Source organism: Schizosaccharomyces osmophilus, chromosome 1 (assembly GCF_027921745.1).
Source record: "Schizosaccharomyces osmophilus chromosome 1, complete sequence".
NCBI classification, from domain to species: domain Eukaryota; kingdom Fungi; phylum Ascomycota; class Schizosaccharomycetes; order Schizosaccharomycetales; family Schizosaccharomycetaceae; genus Schizosaccharomyces; species Schizosaccharomyces osmophilus.
The window spans coordinates 1,708,538-1,729,508 of NC_079238.1; the positions used below are offsets into that span (position 1 = coordinate 1,708,538).

The 20,971-nt window shown below is 38.3% G+C and overlaps 11 protein-coding genes across 11 annotated transcripts; 6 read left to right on the forward strand and 5 right to left on the reverse strand.

The window, feature by feature from the left end:
• Positions 1 to 119: 119 nt before the first annotated feature.
• SOMG_00790 (DUF3245 nucleolar protein, conserved protein) lies at positions 120 to 605 on the forward strand (the record flags this gene model as incomplete). Its single annotated transcript, XM_056179584.1, has 1 exon — positions 120 to 605. The coding sequence occupies one exon, from the start codon at positions 120 to 122 to the stop codon at positions 603 to 605; it is 486 nt and encodes a 161-aa protein (XP_056035336.1).
• A 368-nt stretch (positions 606 to 973) lies between these two features.
• Positions 974 to 1,382, reverse strand: SOMG_00791 (BC10 family small membrane protein; the record flags this gene model as incomplete). The annotated part of the gene is made up of 2 exons (XM_056179585.1): positions 974 to 1,193; positions 1,276 to 1,382. The coding sequence occupies 2 exons, from the start codon at positions 1,380 to 1,382 to the stop codon at positions 974 to 976; spliced, it is 327 nt and encodes a 108-aa protein (XP_056035335.1).
• A 727-nt stretch (positions 1,383 to 2,109) lies between these two features.
• Positions 2,110 to 3,027, forward strand: xrc4 (XRCC4 nonhomologous end joining factor Xrc4; the record flags this gene model as incomplete). Its single annotated transcript, XM_056179586.1, has 4 exons — positions 2,110 to 2,233; positions 2,292 to 2,431; positions 2,488 to 2,607; positions 2,659 to 3,027. The coding sequence occupies 4 exons, from the start codon at positions 2,110 to 2,112 to the stop codon at positions 3,025 to 3,027; spliced, it is 753 nt and encodes a 250-aa protein (XP_056035338.1).
• A 488-nt stretch (positions 3,028 to 3,515) lies between these two features.
• Positions 3,516 to 5,081, forward strand: ebp1 (Ell binding protein Ebp1; the record flags this gene model as incomplete). The annotated part of the gene is made up of 2 exons (XM_056179587.1): positions 3,516 to 4,816; positions 4,976 to 5,081. The coding sequence occupies 2 exons, from the start codon at positions 3,516 to 3,518 to the stop codon at positions 5,079 to 5,081; spliced, it is 1,407 nt and encodes a 468-aa protein (XP_056035337.1).
• A 202-nt stretch (positions 5,082 to 5,283) lies between these two features.
• puf4 (pumilio family RNA-binding protein Puf4) lies at positions 5,284 to 7,447 on the reverse strand (the record flags this gene model as incomplete). The annotated part of the gene is made up of 3 exons (XM_056179588.1): positions 5,284 to 5,544; positions 5,589 to 5,879; positions 5,927 to 7,447. 3 exons carry the CDS (start codon positions 7,445 to 7,447, stop codon positions 5,284 to 5,286), a joined length of 2,073 nt encoding a protein of 690 aa, XP_056035332.1.
• Positions 7,448 to 8,602: 1,155 nt separating this feature from the next.
• Positions 8,603 to 9,131, forward strand: bqt1 (bouquet formation protein Bqt1; the record flags this gene model as incomplete). The annotated part of the gene is made up of 2 exons (XM_056179589.1): positions 8,603 to 8,885; positions 9,016 to 9,131. The coding sequence occupies 2 exons, from the start codon at positions 8,603 to 8,605 to the stop codon at positions 9,129 to 9,131; spliced, it is 399 nt and encodes a 132-aa protein (XP_056035331.1).
• A 62-nt stretch (positions 9,132 to 9,193) lies between these two features.
• On the reverse strand, positions 9,194 to 10,903 carry SOMG_00796 (chs five like protein Cfr1; the record flags this gene model as incomplete). The annotated part of the gene is made up of 1 exon (XM_056179590.1): positions 9,194 to 10,903. One exon carries the CDS (start codon positions 10,901 to 10,903, stop codon positions 9,194 to 9,196), a length of 1,710 nt encoding a protein of 569 aa, XP_056035334.1.
• An 888-nt stretch (positions 10,904 to 11,791) lies between these two features.
• On the reverse strand, positions 11,792 to 12,207 carry syb1 (SNAP receptor, synaptobrevin family; the record flags this gene model as incomplete). Its single annotated transcript, XM_056179591.1, has 2 exons — positions 11,792 to 11,955; positions 12,006 to 12,207. 2 exons carry the CDS (start codon positions 12,205 to 12,207, stop codon positions 11,792 to 11,794), a joined length of 366 nt encoding a protein of 121 aa, XP_056035333.1.
• Positions 12,208 to 12,883: 676 nt separating this feature from the next.
• On the forward strand, positions 12,884 to 17,953 carry sen1 (ATP-dependent 5' to 3' DNA/RNA helicase Sen1; the record flags this gene model as incomplete). The annotated part of the gene is made up of 1 exon (XM_056179592.1): positions 12,884 to 17,953. One exon carries the CDS (start codon positions 12,884 to 12,886, stop codon positions 17,951 to 17,953), a length of 5,070 nt encoding a protein of 1,689 aa, XP_056035330.1.
• Positions 17,954 to 18,450: 497 nt separating this feature from the next.
• On the forward strand, positions 18,451 to 18,900 carry rpl2401 (60S ribosomal protein L24; the record flags this gene model as incomplete). Its single annotated transcript, XM_056179593.1, has 1 exon — positions 18,451 to 18,900. One exon carries the CDS (start codon positions 18,451 to 18,453, stop codon positions 18,898 to 18,900), a length of 450 nt encoding a protein of 149 aa, XP_056035329.1.
• A 271-nt stretch (positions 18,901 to 19,171) lies between these two features.
• On the reverse strand, positions 19,172 to 20,747 carry ubp6 (ubiquitin C-terminal hydrolase Ubp6; the record flags this gene model as incomplete). The annotated part of the gene is made up of 3 exons (XM_056179594.1): positions 19,172 to 20,089; positions 20,146 to 20,337; positions 20,451 to 20,747. The coding sequence occupies 3 exons, from the start codon at positions 20,745 to 20,747 to the stop codon at positions 19,172 to 19,174; spliced, it is 1,407 nt and encodes a 468-aa protein (XP_056036809.1).
• Between the last annotated feature and the right edge of the window lie 224 nt (positions 20,748 to 20,971).

A 20,971-nucleotide genomic window follows, 5' to 3' on the forward strand; every position in this document is an offset into this window, starting at 1 on the left:
TTTCATTTATTTTTTTATAATCTTCCACTAAAGGAACATTTCTCTTTAACTCTCCTTATAATGCGCTAAAACACAAGTAAGACAATTGTCAACACAGACCAAACACACATACATTGAGGATGGCACAAAAAAAGGATGCATCGGTACTTTCCAATCAATTTCAGGCATCCATAGGAGTTTCTAGGAATTTGATTCACTCCTGGCTAGGAGAAGGAAGTCAATCGATTGACGATGAAAGCTCTAATGATCATACCAACTTGCAAGCAAGACCGACGCGTTTAGGATTAGGAGCAATGGCCAAGGAATCCTCCGCCAATTCCCAGTTTGCTTTCAAGAATGAGCGATTGAAAAGTCTTCCAGCAACGCTGAGAAAAAAAATTGAACGGCAATTGCAGAAGAAGGAGCCGGTAAAAAGTAATGAAGGAACTGAACAATCACCTCAAAAGAGGAAGAGAGGAACAGGAGGAGATGAATTGAAAGAGGACAATGTCACTGATGAGAGTGACGATGAGGATTCAAGGATTCAGGTTGCGAACAAATCCAAACGCAATATCAATCAAGGATCTGGATTCGACTTGTACAAAAGGCTTAATAAACGGAAATAAACATGTGTCTATTCTTTAAAACGTTGAAGAATTGTATTTATGAGCGCCTTACCATAATATGAAGGGACAGCGGTTTTGTTTCATGGTAAGGAAACAGCAAAGATCATTTTCGTTTTTACGTAAATGTACAGCTGAAATTATCAAAAACACGCAAATAAAGAAGTAATTAACTCATGTGCAAAACTTTGGAAATTTAAATAGAATCAAAGGGTTTTATGGTAGTGAAATTTGTTACCAAAAAAGCGGAAAGTCGGTTTTTTAATAAAAGGAAAAAAATTTAAAACACAATAGGTTTTTCTTCTGGTATTTACATCAACTCTTGATTGTTTTTCATCACCAATACACTTTTTAGGGTCATGCACCAATTGTTACATCTTAACAGTAACATCCAGCCAAGGAATATGAAACGTACGTATACCAGAAATCCATTGTAACCAAGAAAATCGTATCAACCTGTAGCCAGCTTCGCTGAATTCTTTGGGAAAAGGCTTTGGGTCAAACATGTATTGACTAAATGTAAAAAAAGGCGAGTCACTCCACAGACTTCTCGTATTGACTAAAATAGCCAAAATAATCATACAGTAAGGGCTGTCCAGTTTGTTAGCATTGGTAAATCCTTTTCCTCAAGTCATATTTGTCTTCTATTGGCACAAACTGTGCATGTACGTACCAAGGATATTTTCGAGCAATTGTAGCTAATATGAACACTGGATAAAATACGTATGGTGCTGCATTAGCAACCAGAAGCATGGGAATAAAATATCTCAGACATAGCATATTCGTGTCTCTTTGGCGGAGTGCAAGTAAGGTGGCAGCGTATGTACGGCCTTCGATTTTTTTAGCTACTACTTGAGGTAACACTCATCTCGCTACTTAAATGAAAGCACAAAATTACATTCTGTTGTGTTTGTTTTCATCAAGTGCATAGAAAATAAAATGCGTTTCTTACCAAATTGATCATAAAGAAGATCGTCTGTTTCCTTGTTGGACGGTTTTTTTCACGACATTGATGTAACCAGTATGCGACTCAAAAGAAAGTGCAATTTGGCTACGAAACCACATGTGTAATCTAGAAAAGAGCCACCTAGTCCCTTATAAAAATAAAAGAACCAATTTTCCCTTGGATATATCAGCAATTCAATTGAACATTGACCAAAAATCCAGAAGAAATTCTCAATATGATACTAATAGATGATATTTTTAATAAATCCGTCTATACGATAAGCACTTCCAAACAGTTTGCGTAATTTGTGGTGACAAGTATACTACACTTAGCAATTCTAGGAGTAAGACTTGTTTTGTTTTGTTTTTTTGATTTGGAATTTTTTGTTCGAGTTACCTTGTTCGTTTCTTTAATACGTGAAACCCATTCGACATCGTGGGCATAACTGAAATACAAACGTCTAAATATATCGGGTTTGCTGAAAACGGCTTTGGCGTTCAGAGCAAAATTCACAAACTTTTTGTCCTTTGCCTTCTGCGACATTCATGTCCTTCATTACGAATGAAATATTTTGTAGCATTGCGAGATTCTAAGGATGAACCATTAGTTCTAATATCGAATTTTGAAGATGACTCTTTAGTCACTATAAGTGTTATGAGTTCAGAAAGCAAGTTTGTTTTACAAGGTATGGAATGCTGGATTTACGACGGAAGCAAAATATGGAGCTAATACAATTATGGTAGACAAAAACCAAGAATTCCGCAAACTACAATCCAACCGGCCTGTAGAGTCTTTAACTCCTCCTATAATTGAGAAATTGCTTTCCGGAGTATCAAATCCCAAATTTAAACTGCAGCCCGTATTGCTAGAGGATCTTTGCCGAGTGAGTTAATAGACGAGTTTTTCCTGGGTTTGAATTTCTTTCTAATATTTGTTTAGATTTACATTCTAATCGTCGATCCTTTTCCTTTGCGGATTGCTTGGTTCGAATTGGCCAAGCAAGCGCTGGATCCAAAAACACTGTTTTCCTCATTCTGGGAATGCAGCAGTGTTATCCAAGTAATAAACGATGGGTTTTTCAAACTGTATAGCTAACACAAATGTTCTTAGGATGTTGCCTTAGCCAGACTAGCTCATCAAGAGGAAGAAATGATACAGGTCGTGCAACACGCTCGCGACTTAGAAGCGGAATTCCTTATGAGAGAACGACTTTTATTGCTGAAGTTTCAGGAATTAATTCGGGACGCCAAGAAGAAAGAAAGTGGAGATCAAAGTGGTTCTTCCATAGAAGAGGAGTACAATGAAGACTTGAAGCCTTCCTCTGTAAGTTTTATACCTACTGTTAAAGAGGAATCTCCATCAATACACTCTCCTTCTCCCACAAATAGTTTAGGAAGCCAACGCACCGCATCTGAGGAGTATGAGACCCATGAAACAGAGAAAACATCAGGAGAAAGCAGCGAAACCGAGTCAGAGTAAGATGCTATTAATGATTATGAACTCAAATTCTATACTACACGTATTTTATTATTTTTGAACATCCATTTGGTATAATCGTCTATGTTTACTAACGAATCCCAACGTATCATATCAAGGTGTTTGTATGTCAAACTATCAATTTATGACATTGACCCTTTATACTTCAATACCTGTACTTATACTTATTTACAATTATTGTAACAGGGACAAGAATAACCATTTTGACCGTCAGCTTTCACGCTCCAAAATTTACATTGGAAAATAAAGTTTCACATTTTACTGCAGTTTCTCTGTGATGTTGCAACTATTTCTACCAAAGATTTACAATTCTCTCTGAAAGTTGCGTACAATTTAGCCAGTATATGCTTTTTTTGCTTGCCGCTTCTTGTTAGAAAAAGGTGGCCCTGTCGAAGGTCCGTTTGCTGATTCCACTAGCTTGCTTGCTTTCTTCTTTATATTTACATTGTGATTTTATTTAATAAATCCAAATGAGTTCTCAATCCATTTCGAACCGGAAACCAGTACGAAGAAGTACACATCCGACTCTTCCCGACATCAATGAAGTGAACCGGAACTCTGGTGAACAGTTACTAACACCACCTCCACAACTCCATCGAGGTCAATCTCATTTACCTTCTCCAATTACTCCCACTCTTCCTGATTTACAATTGGAACCTACAAAAGATGAGACTCATAAGGGCTTACCCAATCTCCTAAGCCCAACACTTCCTTCGCCTTTCATGTTTGATTTAGATAATAAGCAGGAGACCAGTTTGTATGCCAATCCAGATGGTATAGAAAAGGAAGTGACTTATACAAAGAAAGATAATTCTCAAACATTGGAAGTGTCTTCCGAAAAGACTACCCATTCGATCAAAACAGAACACCAAGAAAAATCTGATCCGATCGAATCTCCTGTTAGCGATAATCTTAAAGATATTTCCGGAACAGACCAACCAGTCTCGAAACGAAAAGCTAAAGTAACGTTAGAGGATTATAAACGGCTCAAAATGCAAAACAAGGAAAATCCCAGTCTTGGAAGCCCAGCAAATTCAATTAGTTCTTTAAGCCCCTCAACCCCTCTTGTGCAACATCAACCGGATTTCGAACTGCTAAAACAAAACTTTATTAGACTCCTCGCTGATGGCAAGTTCCAGAAGAAGCTAGCAGATAAAGCGGAAAAATATTCATTTCTCTTTGCTATTGACGCTGTTTTATGTTATGTAGTTGCTTTTCAAATTCAGAATGTGTCTAACATTTCAAAAAATCAACCGGCTACCACCAGCAATTGGCGAACCTTACCTGCGTATATTGAATTCTTTCTTCGTTCCGATAATGAATCTCTAGACCCCATTTTTCGAGGTCTTTTTCTCGGTTACCTTGGAATCGCTTTCCGAGAAATATTTAACATTGAACTTCTTCGTATGCAACACTTGCAACATTTCCTTATGAAAGATATTCGACAAAGCACTTCAGAATCAATTCCCAAAAGCTCCACTGGAAATGTTAAAAACATTTGTGAAAATGCCGTTCGTTTACATGATGCTTACAAGCGGTTTGTTGCAGCGATGAAGCAATGCTCTCAATTATTAAGCAGTAAATCACTGAAAGCATTTCCTATTACCTTGAAAAAATTTGAGGAAACTAATTCCACAAACCTGTATCCTCCGTTTTGTATACAGACTAGTATTGCTGATTCAATCGAATTTGGGCATCATATAATCACAGAATTCAAAGATCAACATGGTTTTACGTTTAATTCCAAAATGAATCACTCAGATTTATCGCTGTTACGCTCTTTAGAAAAAAAATAATACCTTGGCATTAATGATTTCATCTAATTTAGATTTTCGTTAGGATCTTAGTTTATTCTTCTTTTTGTTATAGATTAATTCATCGAATTCGATTTATTGTATTAAAAATAATTATAGAATACATTTATTTTTAGAGCAAGAAATTTGCCAAATATAAAAAGTCTGTATGTTTTTGGTATCTTCGGTAGAAGTGTTCAAATGACTCAACATAGAAAATTAGAAACTAATAAACAATCGTGAGATATCAAATAAGACATAACCGTCCTTTAAACTAGAAATACAAATAAGCGACAAGCAATGCGCTTCTATGCCAAGGTAATAAATAAAGAGCGAATTTCAGTATGAAACGCCTTTTTCTAACTGGAATAGAAAATAATAAAAAGAAAAAAACCAACATTTAAAGGTTGTTTTAAGACTCTTCAGTATTATTGTACAGGTAAGGTTATTCTTTTTCCTTTAAATTGGGGCGTTGTCGCTCTAATTTTGAAATGATACGGCGACCACAGGGAGTGTTTTTGATGCTAGGTATAAGTGGCTTTATACGTTCAGCCAGCTTGATACGCTGCTTGGGATCAGCATTATCCAGGGCAGTCTGAATGACATAATTTGCGAAAGAATCCCTGAGCATTTTAGCCAAGAATTTTTCATCCATCAATTCAGCAATCAACTTTTCCTTTAAAGGGAAAGGTGAGTAAAAAATACACTTTGATTTTCGTTAGTAAGAAGCTTCATAGTTTTAAACCGTACCTTTTCTATAACATTAGAGCTAAATTTTTGTGTTGACAAGACACGGATTTTACTGACGAAGTGATTGACAATTGTTTCAGTATGTGAGGGATCGTTAAGTTCCAATACATATTGCAAAACATAGTTTCCAAATGCATCTTGGACAAGGAGTAAAGCATGAGGTATAATGTGTTGCACCAACTGTTCGATTTGAGCTGGAGATGCATGATCAAAACAACGTTGCACCACACAACAGCCATGTCTGTGAGTAGATACATCGACTGGGTCATTGCAGATGGCATCGAAAATAAACTAATAGGTGTTAGTGCCGTGCGAAATTTTGCTTTTAAAAAACTTACCTGGCAATCTTCATGAGAGAATTTATTGAGGCACTTTTGAATGACATGATTTCCATTCAAATCTTTTGTAAGCATTACAACATTCGGTCTGAGTGCATCCACGATACACGAGACTTGATCGGGTGATGAAACCAAATCGATAATTTTTTGAAGAGCCCTTGTTCCATGCATATTGAAAGAAATGGGAACAAGCTTTGGTGCTATTATTTGAACAAAAGTAGAACGTTGGGCATCGGACACATGCTCAAACAATTTTTGACAAAGGTAGTTGCCGAAAGCGTCAACCATTAGAATAGGAAGATAAGCTTGTGTTTCGTTAAAAACAACATCAACATACGCGGGATTCTTCTTTTCTAAAAGTCGTTGTAAGTATCGACAGCCATGCTGATCCTTGCAAAACGATAGGATGTTATTAGACGGAAACGAAAAAGGAGCAAGGTTAGAAGACACAGCAGGCTGAGCGTTTGCTTCCTCTGGCATGTAAGCAGGAACACACAATGCAGAAGGATCTAGTAAGGTGGTTGGGATTCCTGCTGCTGGTACCACTGAAGCATTGGGAGGAAGAGGGGGAGCACTGTCGATACTTCCAGAACTGGCCGTTGAGGTAAAAGAAGCAGTTAAGGAAGGAGTAAAGGTGTCAGGCAAAAACGGTGATCCTGAAGAGCGCAATGACTGGAAAGAAGATGAAGTTTTCGAGGATGGGTAAGAGGTGGTTTCGCCATTGTAGGGAGGGGCAGTATTGGCAGAGGTCACGGGATTAAGACGTGGACTCAACGTGGGAGTCGAAAGCCTATGGGCGTTCGCAGGGGAAGGTGTTGCAGCACTGGAGTTCGAGGCAAAAGGGCTAGAGATAGGTTTTTTTAAATTTGAATTTGACACAGAAAGACTTCTCCTAGAAGCTTGGTTTGAAGAAGGAGACGAAGAAGGATAAGATGACAAATTTGGCCGTCTTAAAAGAACAGGGATATCATCCATTGTAGTATTCATTTGAAGTATGGAAGAAGACAAATGCTTGGACCCAAGTCTAGAGTAGGAAGGGCCAGAAGGAGCAGGGCCAGTGGGAGCAGGGGGAGCTGCTGGTGTCGCTGGACCTGCTAAACAAGTGGCTCCGAGTCCATTTGAGAGAACGGGTGCTGCAACGGTTCCAGAGCCCGATGAGAATGAAGGACTGGAAGTCGGCTGTGGGGCCATCGGGGATGAAGAGGAATGGAAAAATTGGTAGGGAGAAAAAGTGGAAGTTGCAAAAGAATAGCCAGCAAGGTTGGGATTACGCGACAAGCTGTTGGAACGGTTTCCAAAAGCACCATATCCAACATAACCGTCAGAACCCGTCATCGAAGAAGGCAAAGAAGAAATAGAGCTATCCTTAAGCTTTGAGCCATTGGGAGCTTTAGAAGTATCCCACGACGGTGATTTCAACGCATGTTTGTTTTCAAGTTCGGGATAAGCAGTTGAAAGAACGGGAAGCGAGTATTCAGTAGACATAAGAGACGGTTGAGGTAAAGAAGACTGCTCCGGCATGCTACTACGCTTTAACAATGCGATTGACCAATGTCTGTGGACATATATTTACAAAACTTTGAAGTGAGGAATTTACCAACGGATTAGAAGACAGAAGAAACCGTTTTCAAAACAAAAGAAAGGTTGCCTCAACTACGTAAACTCTCAAAAAACCCCAGTGTCGTCCACTTTTTAAGAAGACGATGGTGGTGGAACGAACGTTTGGAATTCTTGGAAGATTTGATAATCTGTCTTCGTAAACTTAGAGGTGACACTGTTAAGGTAACAATCCCAAAAAAACAGAAATAATAACAGAATTTCGCTTCTTTAAAGAAAGAAAAAGAATTTATTTTACTTAAGAAGCCAGAATTACCAACGGAATAAACTGTAGACGGGGCGTTTTGCTAAGAAAGCGTAGTTTGGTAAGCCGACTTTTTAACACCTCACAATGGAAGCACCTTTCGGAAGCATAAAGGAGCCTTTCCATACCGTATACATCTTCTTCTAGTCCCCAATCGTTTTTCTCCCTTTCATCGTTTATAACGGTAGGCTCTTCCGATTGCGGCAACTTTTCGCTCGCTTGCATTGCTAGCTGGCTTCTTCTGTAAGGTTTGGTTCCCTTCCTGCGAACTTTCTCATCATTTCTGAAAAGTTTCAATGTTTTGCTTTACTCGCTATATCGGTCTCGCCAGCAAGTGTAAATCGACAAGTTGGTCTCTTCTTTCACCGTTTCTCATTTATGCAAGAGAATTGAGCCCAAATCCTTCTCTTTTATTACAGAGAGGATATTCCATCTGTCAAAAGACGCAAATAAACTGTATGTCAACATACACTATGAATGTTGGATACAAGAGTTTGTTGAAGAAAATCATGACGTTTTCGCTTAGATAACTTTAATGCAGATCGCGATCTATGAATCTCTTCAGTAAGAAAAGGAAAACTACAATGTGATATTTGAAAAAGAATAGTATATATATTCTTTTTAACTAGTTTGACTTTGAATTTATCCCAATAAAAACATACAATGCGAATTGCTGAATAGCCTCTTTTCAATTTATGGTTCCACACAATGCTCCTTTGTTTCATCCTTTACCAACAAGTTCGTTTGGTCGACGCGTCTTTTATTAAAAACCAAAAGAAAACATTATTGAAACACTAAACCATATAGAATTAAACATGTACTTCTTAACTACGACTTTAATTGCCTATGAACAAGATGGTGAAAAGTACTTGACGCAAATAGCCATTTACACTCAAATTCCAGTCTGTACAGACCCTTCCTGCAAGGATGCACAGTTCTTAAAACGAACACTTCTTCAAATCACCTTCAACGGTATCCAGCAACTGTATACTACGTTTCCTAATATATGGCATTATGCTTTGCTAAGTAAAGGAAAGAAAGAAGAATCATTAATAAGTGTGGAAGAAGTACCAAACTCTGAATTTCGAATCCATTATTGTATGTGTTGACAAGCCTTGTTCATGTTAGAATGGATTATTATGAAAGACATAATTAAATATGACCATTGCAAAAGCATGAAAAGAAATTAACTCAATATGAAATTTAATTACTAACAGCATCTATATAGACATCTTGCCATGGACGAGACGATTGCGAGGCTATCAAACGATCACCGTTCAAAACGAAATACGCGTGCCTTTAATCAAAAGATCGGAGAAATGGAGAATACTCGTAGAATGTTAAACCTAGAATGATTTAAAAAAAATATTAGTGTAGTATGAAAAAGAGAAATAATATTGCAATCGTTAACCAAGATTTACACTTTCAAAATCGTCTGATGGGTCCACCTTTGCTTGAGGTTCATCTAAACTTTCAGAATCTTTTTCTTCGGTGGACGGATCATGATTCTCAGTAACTTGATTTTCATCTTCGATATCCTTATTTAAGCTTCTGTTTTCTTTATTCTCAACAGTATCTTTCTCTTGGTTTACCTCTTTTACGGTGTTGTTCTCATCAACCGCTTCTTCAGCAGCTCTTGGTTTATCTTCTTCCTTCAAAGATGTGCTCTCCTGTGTTTCGTCATTAACGTTTGTATCTTTCTCTTCATTGACTTCATGAGAAGGTGTTGCCAATTCTTCTTGGTCTGTTGACCACTTATTTACATGCTCGCCAGCATTTTGGTTTTGAACTTCATTATCCGCCGTGATATTTGACTCATCACCTTCTTGAATAGGTTCCATATTGTTTTGAGAAACAACCTCTTGCTTTGATTGCTCAGATTCGTGAATGCTAGCATCGGTCCACTCGCCTTTATCACTGGCTTTAACTTTAACTTCAGATTTTGGATTGCTGAGGTTTGCATTTTGAGCTTTATTATTAGTATTATTAGGAATACCGATATCGCTGGAAACATCAACAGATTGCTCTGCAGAATTAAGCGGGTTCGTGGAACTGGAGGGCTCCTTAGAAGAAGCGTCTGTCTCACCCTTGACCTGCAATTCTCCCACCTCACCCTGTTCTTTCTGTTCACTCTGTTGTTTCGTTGCATGCTCGTCGGCAGGAACATTAATATCTGCATTAGGAGGCTCTTCTTTAGGCTGATCCACAGCGGGCTCTTTTTCTGCTACATTTTGAACGGTAGAGGTAGGATTGGCAGTTTGTGCTTGATTATGAACAGGCGGAGTTTGCACGCCGCCAACGTTCGGATGACTAATATTTGCAGATGAAGATCCACCAGAACGGTTTTCTATGTAAAACCCACTAACATTAACAAGTCTTCCTTCCGATTCACACTTCAACAGATAGTCGACACCAAGCACAGGGATGTTGGCGGTCTTCGCACGTTCATATTCACGACCACCAACAGAAGAGCAAATGAAATGAGTTGTGTCAATTTGAACACTGGTTTGAATGGGCTTGGCATGGATTCTTTCGATGCACTTCTGCAATGCTTGCATTTCCTCGGGAACCATGTTACCGACGCACACTTGAATACCTGTCAAGTCAATCATTCGAAGGGTTTTAACTTTAATATGTGTACTGTTAAAGCGCCCGGCTGTGGTGTCGAGAACGAGTGTGAAATCGTAGTCAGTGTCTAAAGACAATCCACTAAGTTTTGCGTGTCGTGTACTCAATAAATTGGTAATGTTTAAAGCACGAATATTGTTTTTGTAAAGGCAAAGGCTTTTCAGTCTTGAGGTTCCTAACTGTAAAGCATCCCACTCTAAAACGATACTAGTTTGGGTAACATTTTTTACCCTCAAAACAGGTGCTGAAGGAAGGTTCTGGCCATAGGCTTCATATATTTCATTTTGAATGTCGTCAAATTCTTTCTCACGGGAAGCTTCCTCCTCTCTATTATGGCGCACGGACATATCAATAATGGATCCTGCTTTTACATTCTCAGGTAGCAAAACCGAGGGGAACTCTATAATATGAAATGAAGGTGTTAGCAGAATTGCCATTCCTGCATCTATTTTGGCTACAGATACCATAAATTGATTTGCTTCTGCCATTTTTTAAAGATGCTCTCGAACGATGGCACATGCGCGTTTGGTAGGTATGAATTCTAGCTACATCAGCTAAGTAACATCGTTACTCGAAACCCACTAAAGATAAAACAAAGTAAAATTGCTTTCTTAAGGTGCAATGCATTGTAAAAGTTTCCAGTCGATTAAATACTTCATAGACCTTTTTTCAATGGTTTTTTACATCTAACACTGTTGCTTTTTTCGAAAGGCTGACAATCCATATTGACGAATCTGCTTCAAGAAACAATGCTTACATATATAGATATATATATACTCAAAAACTGTAAGGCTCGTAAAAGAAAGGCAGTTATCATATACATTAAACATCAACTATCCTCATGCTAAACGAAATGTCTTATGAAGAGTGACATAGAGCCACAAATGTTTGAAAATCACCAAGCAGGCTTCCATCAAATGCACCGAGTCTTTCAACCGAATGTCATAATAACACTCGTAGAGCTTCACATAAGACAACATTAGGGAATCAAAGAAAGAGGATGTGTAATCTAACATATTCGTACTAATGCAATGTCTAGCTGAAACTGTAAATACAGCTTTAATTAAAAGCCCCGAATGCAGAAAAACCAACTCAGCATCATCACCCATCATCAGTACCAGGGGCTCGTTAAAAAAGGATATAAAACCTGGGAAAAGGGAAGTAATTGCTTAAGAAAAAAAAAGAAGCCAATATTTTCACGTTTAGAATGCAATTCTAAGCAACTATGAGTACATCCATAGAATCTGAAATTTAATTTTTTAGAGCATAGAAAAAGATAAGTAGTATTAAGCTCCAAAGCGAAAAAACTGTACTCCAGTCTAATCATAGAAAAGCCTTGCAACAAGGCAATTTCATACTATCGAGGGTAAGGACCCTTACTTTCCGTGAAACTTTGTTGCAATGGGAACAATAATAACGACTAGTAAAATAATGATACCAATGATGATACATAAACGCATTCGCATATCCTTCCACCACATCTTCTTGCGGACGCGATTGGCACCGCGACGAAAGCCTTGAGCACTTACAGCCAAATTGTCTTCATTAAGTGTTAGTTTTCCTTCTTTTTCACCTTTCAATAGTGCATACCTGTTTTGTCTTGTAAGGAATCGAGGCGTTCACCGCGCTCAGACACCTTCGAGATGTTCTCTCTCATAATGCCCACCGTGTCATCAATTTGCTGCTGAATTGCAGCTGTCTTCACATTGGGAGTCGATCCTGCCTCGGCATTGCCTACACGACCTGGAGTCGACGATTCCGTCGGAATATATGGGTCGTAAGGCTCGGACATTGTTTTTTTGCGTTGGTTGGTAAAGGAAACAAATACTGAAGGGTATTATGACTTTTCATACACCTCACCCCCACATTTTCTTGAATTTAGGTATTTTGGTATCTGCGTTTGTATAAAGAAAATCAACTCTTAAAATACATGAATGTATAAAAAATAAATAACATTTTTTGAAATAGATTAATTTCTTGTATTTTTGTATTTTACCAATTTGACCTGAAATTTCGATTCTTCAATGTAAACAAAACCACTATTCTCGAGAGTATCGGCTGGTACTGCCTGAAAGCTCTAAATTTACTGGGGTCTCTTGCGGTTTAGAGTTATTGCAATAACTTATAAGCATAACTGTTTTTAAAGGCTTGTTAACATTCTGGATTTATGAGTGCATACTAGATTTTTGCTCCTAATTACTGCGTTTGTTAACCTACATCACCAAAAATATATATTTACATTGTTGTATATTTTTAATTAAAATATATTTGGTTTATTTATGAAACAATCCTGACGGATTTTCCGGTTCCTTTTTTTTTTTTTTTTTTTGTTTCGGTTTTGGGCTGGTGGAATACTTGCATACTCATACGTCGAAAGAGTTTACTTTTTTTTGCTCTCCTATTTTGGCTTTACTTTGAAGATATATCAGATAACTTTGCTAGACAAAAAGGTCCATACGTTGTGGAACATGGCTGAATCAGATGACCAAACTTGTTTTGAAAAGTTGGTCCTTTATAAAAACGCACAACATTGGTTTTGCTCTGGATTGCTTGACCAATATATTCGTCCAATCTTCTTATGGATGGCTAAGCAGCCTTCCCCATGTTTTGAATGGGTACTGAAGTGTTACGATGAGCGGTTGTGCGGTTGTACCTCTTGCATTCAATCATTTTATCACCTGAGGGATGAAGCTTTGGCGAAATTTTCGTATCTTTATTCTGGAGATTCTATGGCAACCCTAGAAAGACGTTGGGACGACTGGATGCTTGATAGTACACTTTCCAACTTTAAAAACGTGGAAGAAACAACACTCGATTTCACTGCCCTTCCTTCCTTGGTGTTCAATGTCTTCCTCAATCCTCGTCTTATGAGAAATCAAGAGGCATATTGCCAAGCATTAAATGGATTTGCTGATCTTGTTTCCGACTGGTCTTCTGGCGTTTTCCTCCCTGGATTTTTTGTCATGTTTTTTGAAGAGACTTACTCTGAAGTCCATGAGTATATTACCGATTTTCTCAAGAAAACAGAAAATCTTCATTTGACCTCTGAAGTTTTTGACGACGTCTTCTCAATAATTTTATACCAGCAAACCGATGAAGATAAATCTTCCCTTCTCTCACCCTGTTCTTCTGAGTTTTGGAAGCGTGCTTCTACGCTCTTTCAGCTACTTCCGCTCAATTGTGTCACAACTTTATGTGAATCCCACTTCCGTGATTTTTTTATCACCGAACTTGAGGATGAGGCTTTTTCGGATGAGAAGTTTGCTTGCTTAAAAATTTTTTCCAATTCTCCTTCTTTTTGGTTCGCATCCGACATTTTTGATCAATTAGAGGGTTATCTTCAAAAACTGTTGGCGAATGTTACAGTCGTCGATGACGTTAATGCTTCATCTTGTGGATGGGCTTATGTGTTGGCTTCATTATTTAGATTTTGTTTGAACGATTTTGTTCTGATCTTCCCCTCTTGGCTAAAAACTTTTGTCCATGACGACAAAGTTGTTGATTTTATCATCTATGCTTCATTCTATGCTTTATTTGATCTTTTATCATTAGATAATAGCTCCCCACATTCCTTGAATGAGGTTTTGTTATTGATTGACAACAAAAATATCAATCTTTTTAGTCAAGAGTCGGATTACTTGAATAATCTTAAAGTTCGGTCCCTACTTTATGACATTTTATTCATTAGTTGGGCTCATAAAGCTCTTACTAAAGATCCGTCCTTTATCTTTGATCCCACTTACAAGGTGTCTCCATTTTGGAATTCGATTGATTTCAAGGATGTGAATTATACAAGTCGATTCTTTGAAGGATTATCAACCTGCTACTTTGTTCATGACATTGAGCTTTCAGAGTCAACCACGCCTGAAAAGTCTGTGGTTTTGTTCTCTGAAATATGGCAAACCTTATCAAGTCACATAAGCTCATTTTTACAGTCTTTTTCGCAAAGGGACTCTCCAGAAGTGGCCAGCTACATGCAAAATGACTTGATTTTTGATACCGTTTTGGGATTTTTACTATCACCATCTCAACAACTCTATGCTGACGCTTTTCGTATTTTCCAGTCGTTTTTTGGAAAAGTTAAAAACAAGAATGAAGTAATGAAGAAGCTAGTTGAAGATCATTTCCGTGGCATTGTTCACGGACTGGTTGATGCATCCCTTCATTGGCAGTCAGCTTTCACATTTTTTCCCGCTCTTCGAATAATGCGTTTTGTCAGCAATATTAACAAATTGTTTTCAACCAACAATAAAGTTTGGAACGAAAATGATTTATCAACTTTAGGTGCTTACTGGCAATGTGTTTGGAATATTTTAGACCTTGTTCACTCGAACGTTGCAAGGTGGTCATTGTGTAACTCAAACGATACCGTCAAAGCATCGATGAAGTTAGCTTTGAAATTAAGCATGGACCTTTTTCAAAATGATGGTCTTTTCATAAAGTTCCTTGCCAAATTCGATGGTTTAGTTTTACTTGGTGAAACAAGTGATGCTCTATTTTCGTTAACTACCTGGCTTAAAATTAATGATTTAGAAATGAGAGAGCAAGTTATCGACAGTTTGTGTATGCTTTTTGTTAAATACTCAAACTTTGATTATCTATTTGAAGATCGTACTATAAATTTCTTGACTGATTTCATAATTAGGAAGCAAAAAGCACATTTATCGGCTGACCAATGCAAACGCCTCGCGGAAGTGATTGTTCAAGCAAGTCCTGAGGCTAAAAGTATTTTGGATGAAAACCGTCTTGCAGAAGCTCGCAAGACTAAAAAACAAACCGAATTGGTTAGCGGTAACCAGTTCAACAAAAAACCGGAACCGCCAAAGAGAGAAAAGACTCAAAATGTTTCTGCACCGACTGATAAAAAAACTTCTACTCCTCGTATGAAAATGTTGGATCAATTACGACAAGAGTATATTGCGCGTCGTGCTGGTCATTTTGCTGCGCGAGATGCAGCCGTGTCTTCCAGAAAAGCAACATTCGAAAACCAAAAGCCCCCCACCAATTTATTGACTGAGCAAGATTCTGATAATGAGGAGGTCGATGAGAGTGATAGGAAAGAAGGATTGTTTTCACTAGCTAAGGCTAACAAGGTACCTGAAATTCGTCAAGCGGAACGTAGGCAAATACAGCTTTTGTCTACACCCAAAAACCAATTACATCCTTCTCAAGCACGAATACTATCTAATCGAAATGCAGCTAATACAAAGGCTCGTCTATTTCCTAACATGTCTGAATTTTATAGCGAAATTTTGACATGGAATCCCAGTTATGAAGCTGCTTCTCCTATACTGAAGTATCATAAATCTGAAGGAAAAATTGCTGATACATTCAGAAGTATTGACCAATATATGGATGTTTTGCAGCCTATGATTTTCATGGAATGTTGGAGTCAAATCCAGGCTACCAAGAAGAATTTGAAATTTTCCCCTGTAGAGGGTATTATGATTCAGAGAACGGCTGTGAATAACTTTGTCGATATTGGGATTTCAGTAGCCCCCAAAGACCTCTATGGTTATCCGCTTTTTGATACTGAAATTGTCTCTCTAGCTTTTTCAAGAGAAGAAGCACATTCCATGAAGGGTCTCTGTTGTTTTGCTAAAATTGAAAAAATCGTCCGACAAGAAAACGGAACTTTGGTAATCGTGAGGACTCTTCCAAAATTGGAAATGTTAAATAAGCTTCAAGGAAATGTACCTTTGTATTTCTTGAAATTAACAAACTTATCAACGTTCACTAGACAATATGCTGCAATTCGAGGATTGCCTTATTATCATATGGCAGATGATATCGTTCAAGCAAAACCTTGTTCGCAACCAATTAAACATTCTCCTAGCGAAATCAAAGGAGCCATGAGCCGTTACCAAGTTAACGATCCACAGGCAAAAGCAATTTTGTCTTCCCTGGACAACAGTGGCTTTACTTTAATTCAAGGTCCTCCTGGTACGGGTAAAACGAAGACAATTATCGGTATCGTCACGGCTTTATTAGTTGATTCAAATCGATATCATATTACTCGGCCCGGTGCTCAAAACAGTAGTACCGAGCCTAAACAACAGATGTTGCTATGTGCTCCCAGTAATGCTGCTGTTGATGAAGTTTTACTTCGGTTGAAACGCGGTTTTACTCTTAGCAATGGCGAACATTACGCTCCGAAGGTTGTTCGTATTGGTAACCCTGAAACAATAAACGTTTCTGTACGGGATACTTCATTAGAATATCAGACAGAAAAGCAACTTCTTGAAGTTAACCAGGGAGCAGTAGACCTTGGATCTCTCCAGGAACTTACACGTTGGCGTGATGTTTTCTATAACTGTATACAGAAAATCGAGGACCTCGAAAAGCAAATAGACGTTGCAAGAGATATGGAAGAAGATACGAAAGCTTTGGGTCAAGAATTACAGAACAGCATTAATGAGAAGAATTTAGCAGAGCAAAAAATTGAGGAGTTCCAAAGTCAGAGTTTTACGAAAAACAAAGAGGTCGATCATTTGCGCAAAAAGGCTCAAAAAGCTATTTTGAAACAGGCGGATGTTGTTTGTGCTACTTTATCTGGTAGTGGTCATGATTTAGTTGCACACAGTTTTCTAAACTTTTCGACTGTTATCATTGACGAGGCAGCTCAAGCCGTAGAACTTGATACTATTATACCCTTACGTTATGGTGCTAAGAAATGTATTCTTGTTGGTGATCCTAATCAATTACCACCGACAGTTCTGAACCAAAAGGCTGCCAGTTATAATTACTCCCAATCACTGTTTGTTCGTATTCAGAAAATTCATTCCGAACAGATGTGCTTATTGAGTATTCAATACCGTATGCATCCCCATATTAGTTATTTCCCTAGTATGAAGTTTTACGATTGTCGTCTTAAAGATGGAGAAGGAATGGCTGAAAAGACAAAGCAAGTTTGGCATTTAAATGGTCAATTTAGTCAGTACCGATTATTTGATATTCGTGGCCAGGAAAAAATATCTACAACGTCATCTTCATACAATGTTGAAGAAGTTGGATATGTTGTACAAATGTATGAAAAATTGGTTGGATCTTTCCCGGATGTCAATTTTACGGGTAGAATTGGTGTAATTACCCCATATCGGCAACAACTGCATGAGTTGCGCAAGGCATTCAAAGAAAAATATGGAAAAACTATCATGTCCTCTGTTGATATTCAAACTGTAGATGGTTTCCAGGGTCAGGAAAAAGATATTATCATCTTCTCATGTGTCAAAAGCTATTCTAAATATTCAATTGGTTTCTTGAGAGATTATCGTCGTCTTAATGTAGCCTTAACTCGTGCAAGGAGTTCACTCTTTATTGTCGGAAACTTGGAAACGCTGAAGACAGATGATTTGTGGGGAAGCTTAGTTGACGATGCCCTACGACGTAAACTAGTCGAAAGTCCTCATTTGGGCTCTGATGGACAATTAATTCTTGTTAAAAATTCTAGTGAGAAGCGCCCAAGGCCAAAAGATTTTGAAGAATCTTCCGACAAGAAACAAACTATTTCGAACGGCGTTTCTGAAACATCAGGATAAGTTTACTTTAGGAGCGAAAGATCCTATACCTCTCACATCTGGAATTAGCTTACTGCTCTGAAAGATTTCTTTCTGAAAAGTGCTGAACGCATACGTTTGGAACTATGCTATTCGATTTAGACACTGAAAAATGTGGTAGAGATTATCTACATATGGCAAATAGACTTAGACAATTAAACCAATTAAGACATTAACGATTACCATGGGGAAATGTATTCTTTAATCTTCATTAACTTTGAGCATGGAATTTTACTATGGTCAAATATTAGTCTATAATTCATAATTGTACTATGCTTGTTTATTATTGCAATTATTTGACAATAAATACACATAAAATAGTGTATTAATTGTCAAATTCCATTAATTTACATCCCGTCAGTGATGGGTTTAGGGTAGGGTAGGTGACTGCACTTTTAAGTGTTCTGTGAAGACGTAGTGTTGTTGGTAGTGAACAGTTCGACGAACTTTTTTAAAGACCCTTCCCAAAACAAGCCAAAATGAAGGTGGAAATCTGCTCATTCTCCGGTGCTAAAGTTTACCCAGGAGCTGGAAGACTCTTTGTCCGTGGTGACAACAAGGTTTTCCGCTTCGTAAACAAGAAGTCTGAAAGCCTCTTCTTGCAACGCAAGAATCCCCGTCGCTTGTCTTGGACTGTCCTCTACCGTCGTATGCACAAGAAGGGTCTTTCTGAGGAATCCGCCAAGAAGCGCTCTCGCCGTACTGTCAAGCACCAACGTGGTGTTGTCGGTGCTTCTGTGGATGTCATCAAGGAAAAGCGTAACCAACGCCCTGAAGTCCGTGCTGCTGCTCGTGCTTCCGCTTTGAAGCAAGCCAAGGACAAGAAGACTACTTCTAAGTCCGAGAAGAAGGCTGGTGATGCCAAGTCTTCCGCTGGCGCTGCCCGTGGTCAAGCCATCAAGAATGCTAAGGCCGCCGCTGCTCAATAAAATGAACGACAGCTTTATAGAATAAGATGACATTCTGTACATTTAGAATGCAGTTACTGCAAAAACTATTATATAACTAGAAACACCAATAGTAGAAGTGTATCTCTTTACATATTTTACACTAAGTCCGTTTGAGTTTCTAAAATACAATCAAAACTTTCTACCATATAGCTCCCGTATTTTTCATAAACTCACAATCTCATTGATACACTGAAGTATCCGTCGTCCATTGATCGGAAAAAGAATGACTTGTGGGTAAAACTAGCATAAACTACTCTATGTTTTTAGCCTGATAAAGCAAAATATAGGCACTGTCTGCTTCACCACCACCATCTAATGATTCAATCTTTTCTGCGGGTACAGTGCTGACTCGGGAGTCATTGAAACGGAACCACTCACTGTGCTGATCAGGATTGCGAATCCAGGCTTGGTAATGTCCAGAAGAAGCACTTGCACCTGAATGCGACAAAACACCAATCAAATCGTACAATCCAGTAAGATTAGCGCCGTCATCCTCACTTAACTGTGGATCCACTAGTGATTGGCATGTTGCAATTTGTGTTAGTCTACGCTCTGTCTCTGATTCTCGCTCTTCTTCCGAAGGCTGAATCTTGATCCGCTTTGTGTTCCGTTCTTGCTCCTCGTCATTCTTTTCGATTTCCCGCAGTTTATCACGGACAGGAATTAGTTTTTGAGAAAGCTCAGGAGAGCAAAATTCAACGGCATCTAACTCAAAAGGGAATTTAACTTTACGAAGAATCTTGGCTTTTTGGCCAAGAGACGCTTTCCAGTAAAAGCGAACAAAATTTACGGTTAAATATTTGGGCAAGCGGGAGATCCGTGAGACTTTGTTGTACAAAGCATCACGATTTAATAAATCACTTCGCTTGGTAAGTTTTTGGGTTAATCCTTCCAAAATGCCTTGAGTCATGTAGTTTGTATGCATCGAAATATGGCATGGAAGGCTAAGGAAGGTATCTTGAGAGACTGTAGGTTCTTCATTTTCGTTTTCATCACATTTCATTGTAGACGTGAGTTTTCCAGACATATTTTTCTGTACCCATTCTGAAGATAATGAACGTTGCAAAGAAGACAATAAGAATGACCAGCATTCTTCAGCATCTTGTTGGGCATACCCACCTGTTTCTCGGCTCATTTCAGAAAATTGAGGGTATTCTAAACGTAGATTCTAATATTGATAAGTCAGTTGAAATCAAGAATAAGGTAGTCGATGCTTTTTCATACCTGAAGAAACCGAACGGGGGTTATAGAATTAGTGGAATCCATAGAACGTAAAAGACTGGAGAATTCACCAACGACACCAGAAGAAGCGTTTGATTTTTGAACTGCTTCTTTGAGCTCCGGAATCGCACGTAGCATTTGGACTGTGGAATTCATATAACATGTATTACCCAAATTTACGAGTCCAGAGGGGTACTATAGTAATTGTTAGCTATCAATCAGCATGGTTTGGAGTTTAAGGCAGAAAAGAGCCCTTTTTTTGGGATAGCAAGTGTCCTAAGTATATCTTCAATAATCGTTACACATACCTTCTCATCATCTGAATCTGAACCATGATCTACAGCTGCTGTGGTAATGGGTATTGGAATATTCGTTACTAATTCACCCGGAGTGCCCATCATCATAACTGAAGCATTCGGCTTCAGGCCAACGTTTTTCATAAATTGGTCATCTCTCAATTGCCCACCTTTAACAATAATCTTCTGTCGTTCAGGAGGCACCTGCGTAAGAGCTGACATCTTGTTTTTTAAGGAAATACCAGTATCTTCGGGATCATATTCGACATTATATGTTTTTCCCTGCCAACGAATTGTTACAGGAACCATGATTAGGAAATATACAATTCAGGGAAAGAAGAAAACAATCAATCGACGCGCTTTGTATAAAAGAGATCTAAAAACAAACTGAGTCGTTGATATTGGGAGACTCAACAAATGTCTTACCTAAAGTCAAAGCCGGTCGCGCCGCGGTTGCTTCCGCGGTACTGCCTACTTGGAAGGAAGAGTACGAGCCTACGCAACTGAGACCATAAGAATTACAACTTTTACCA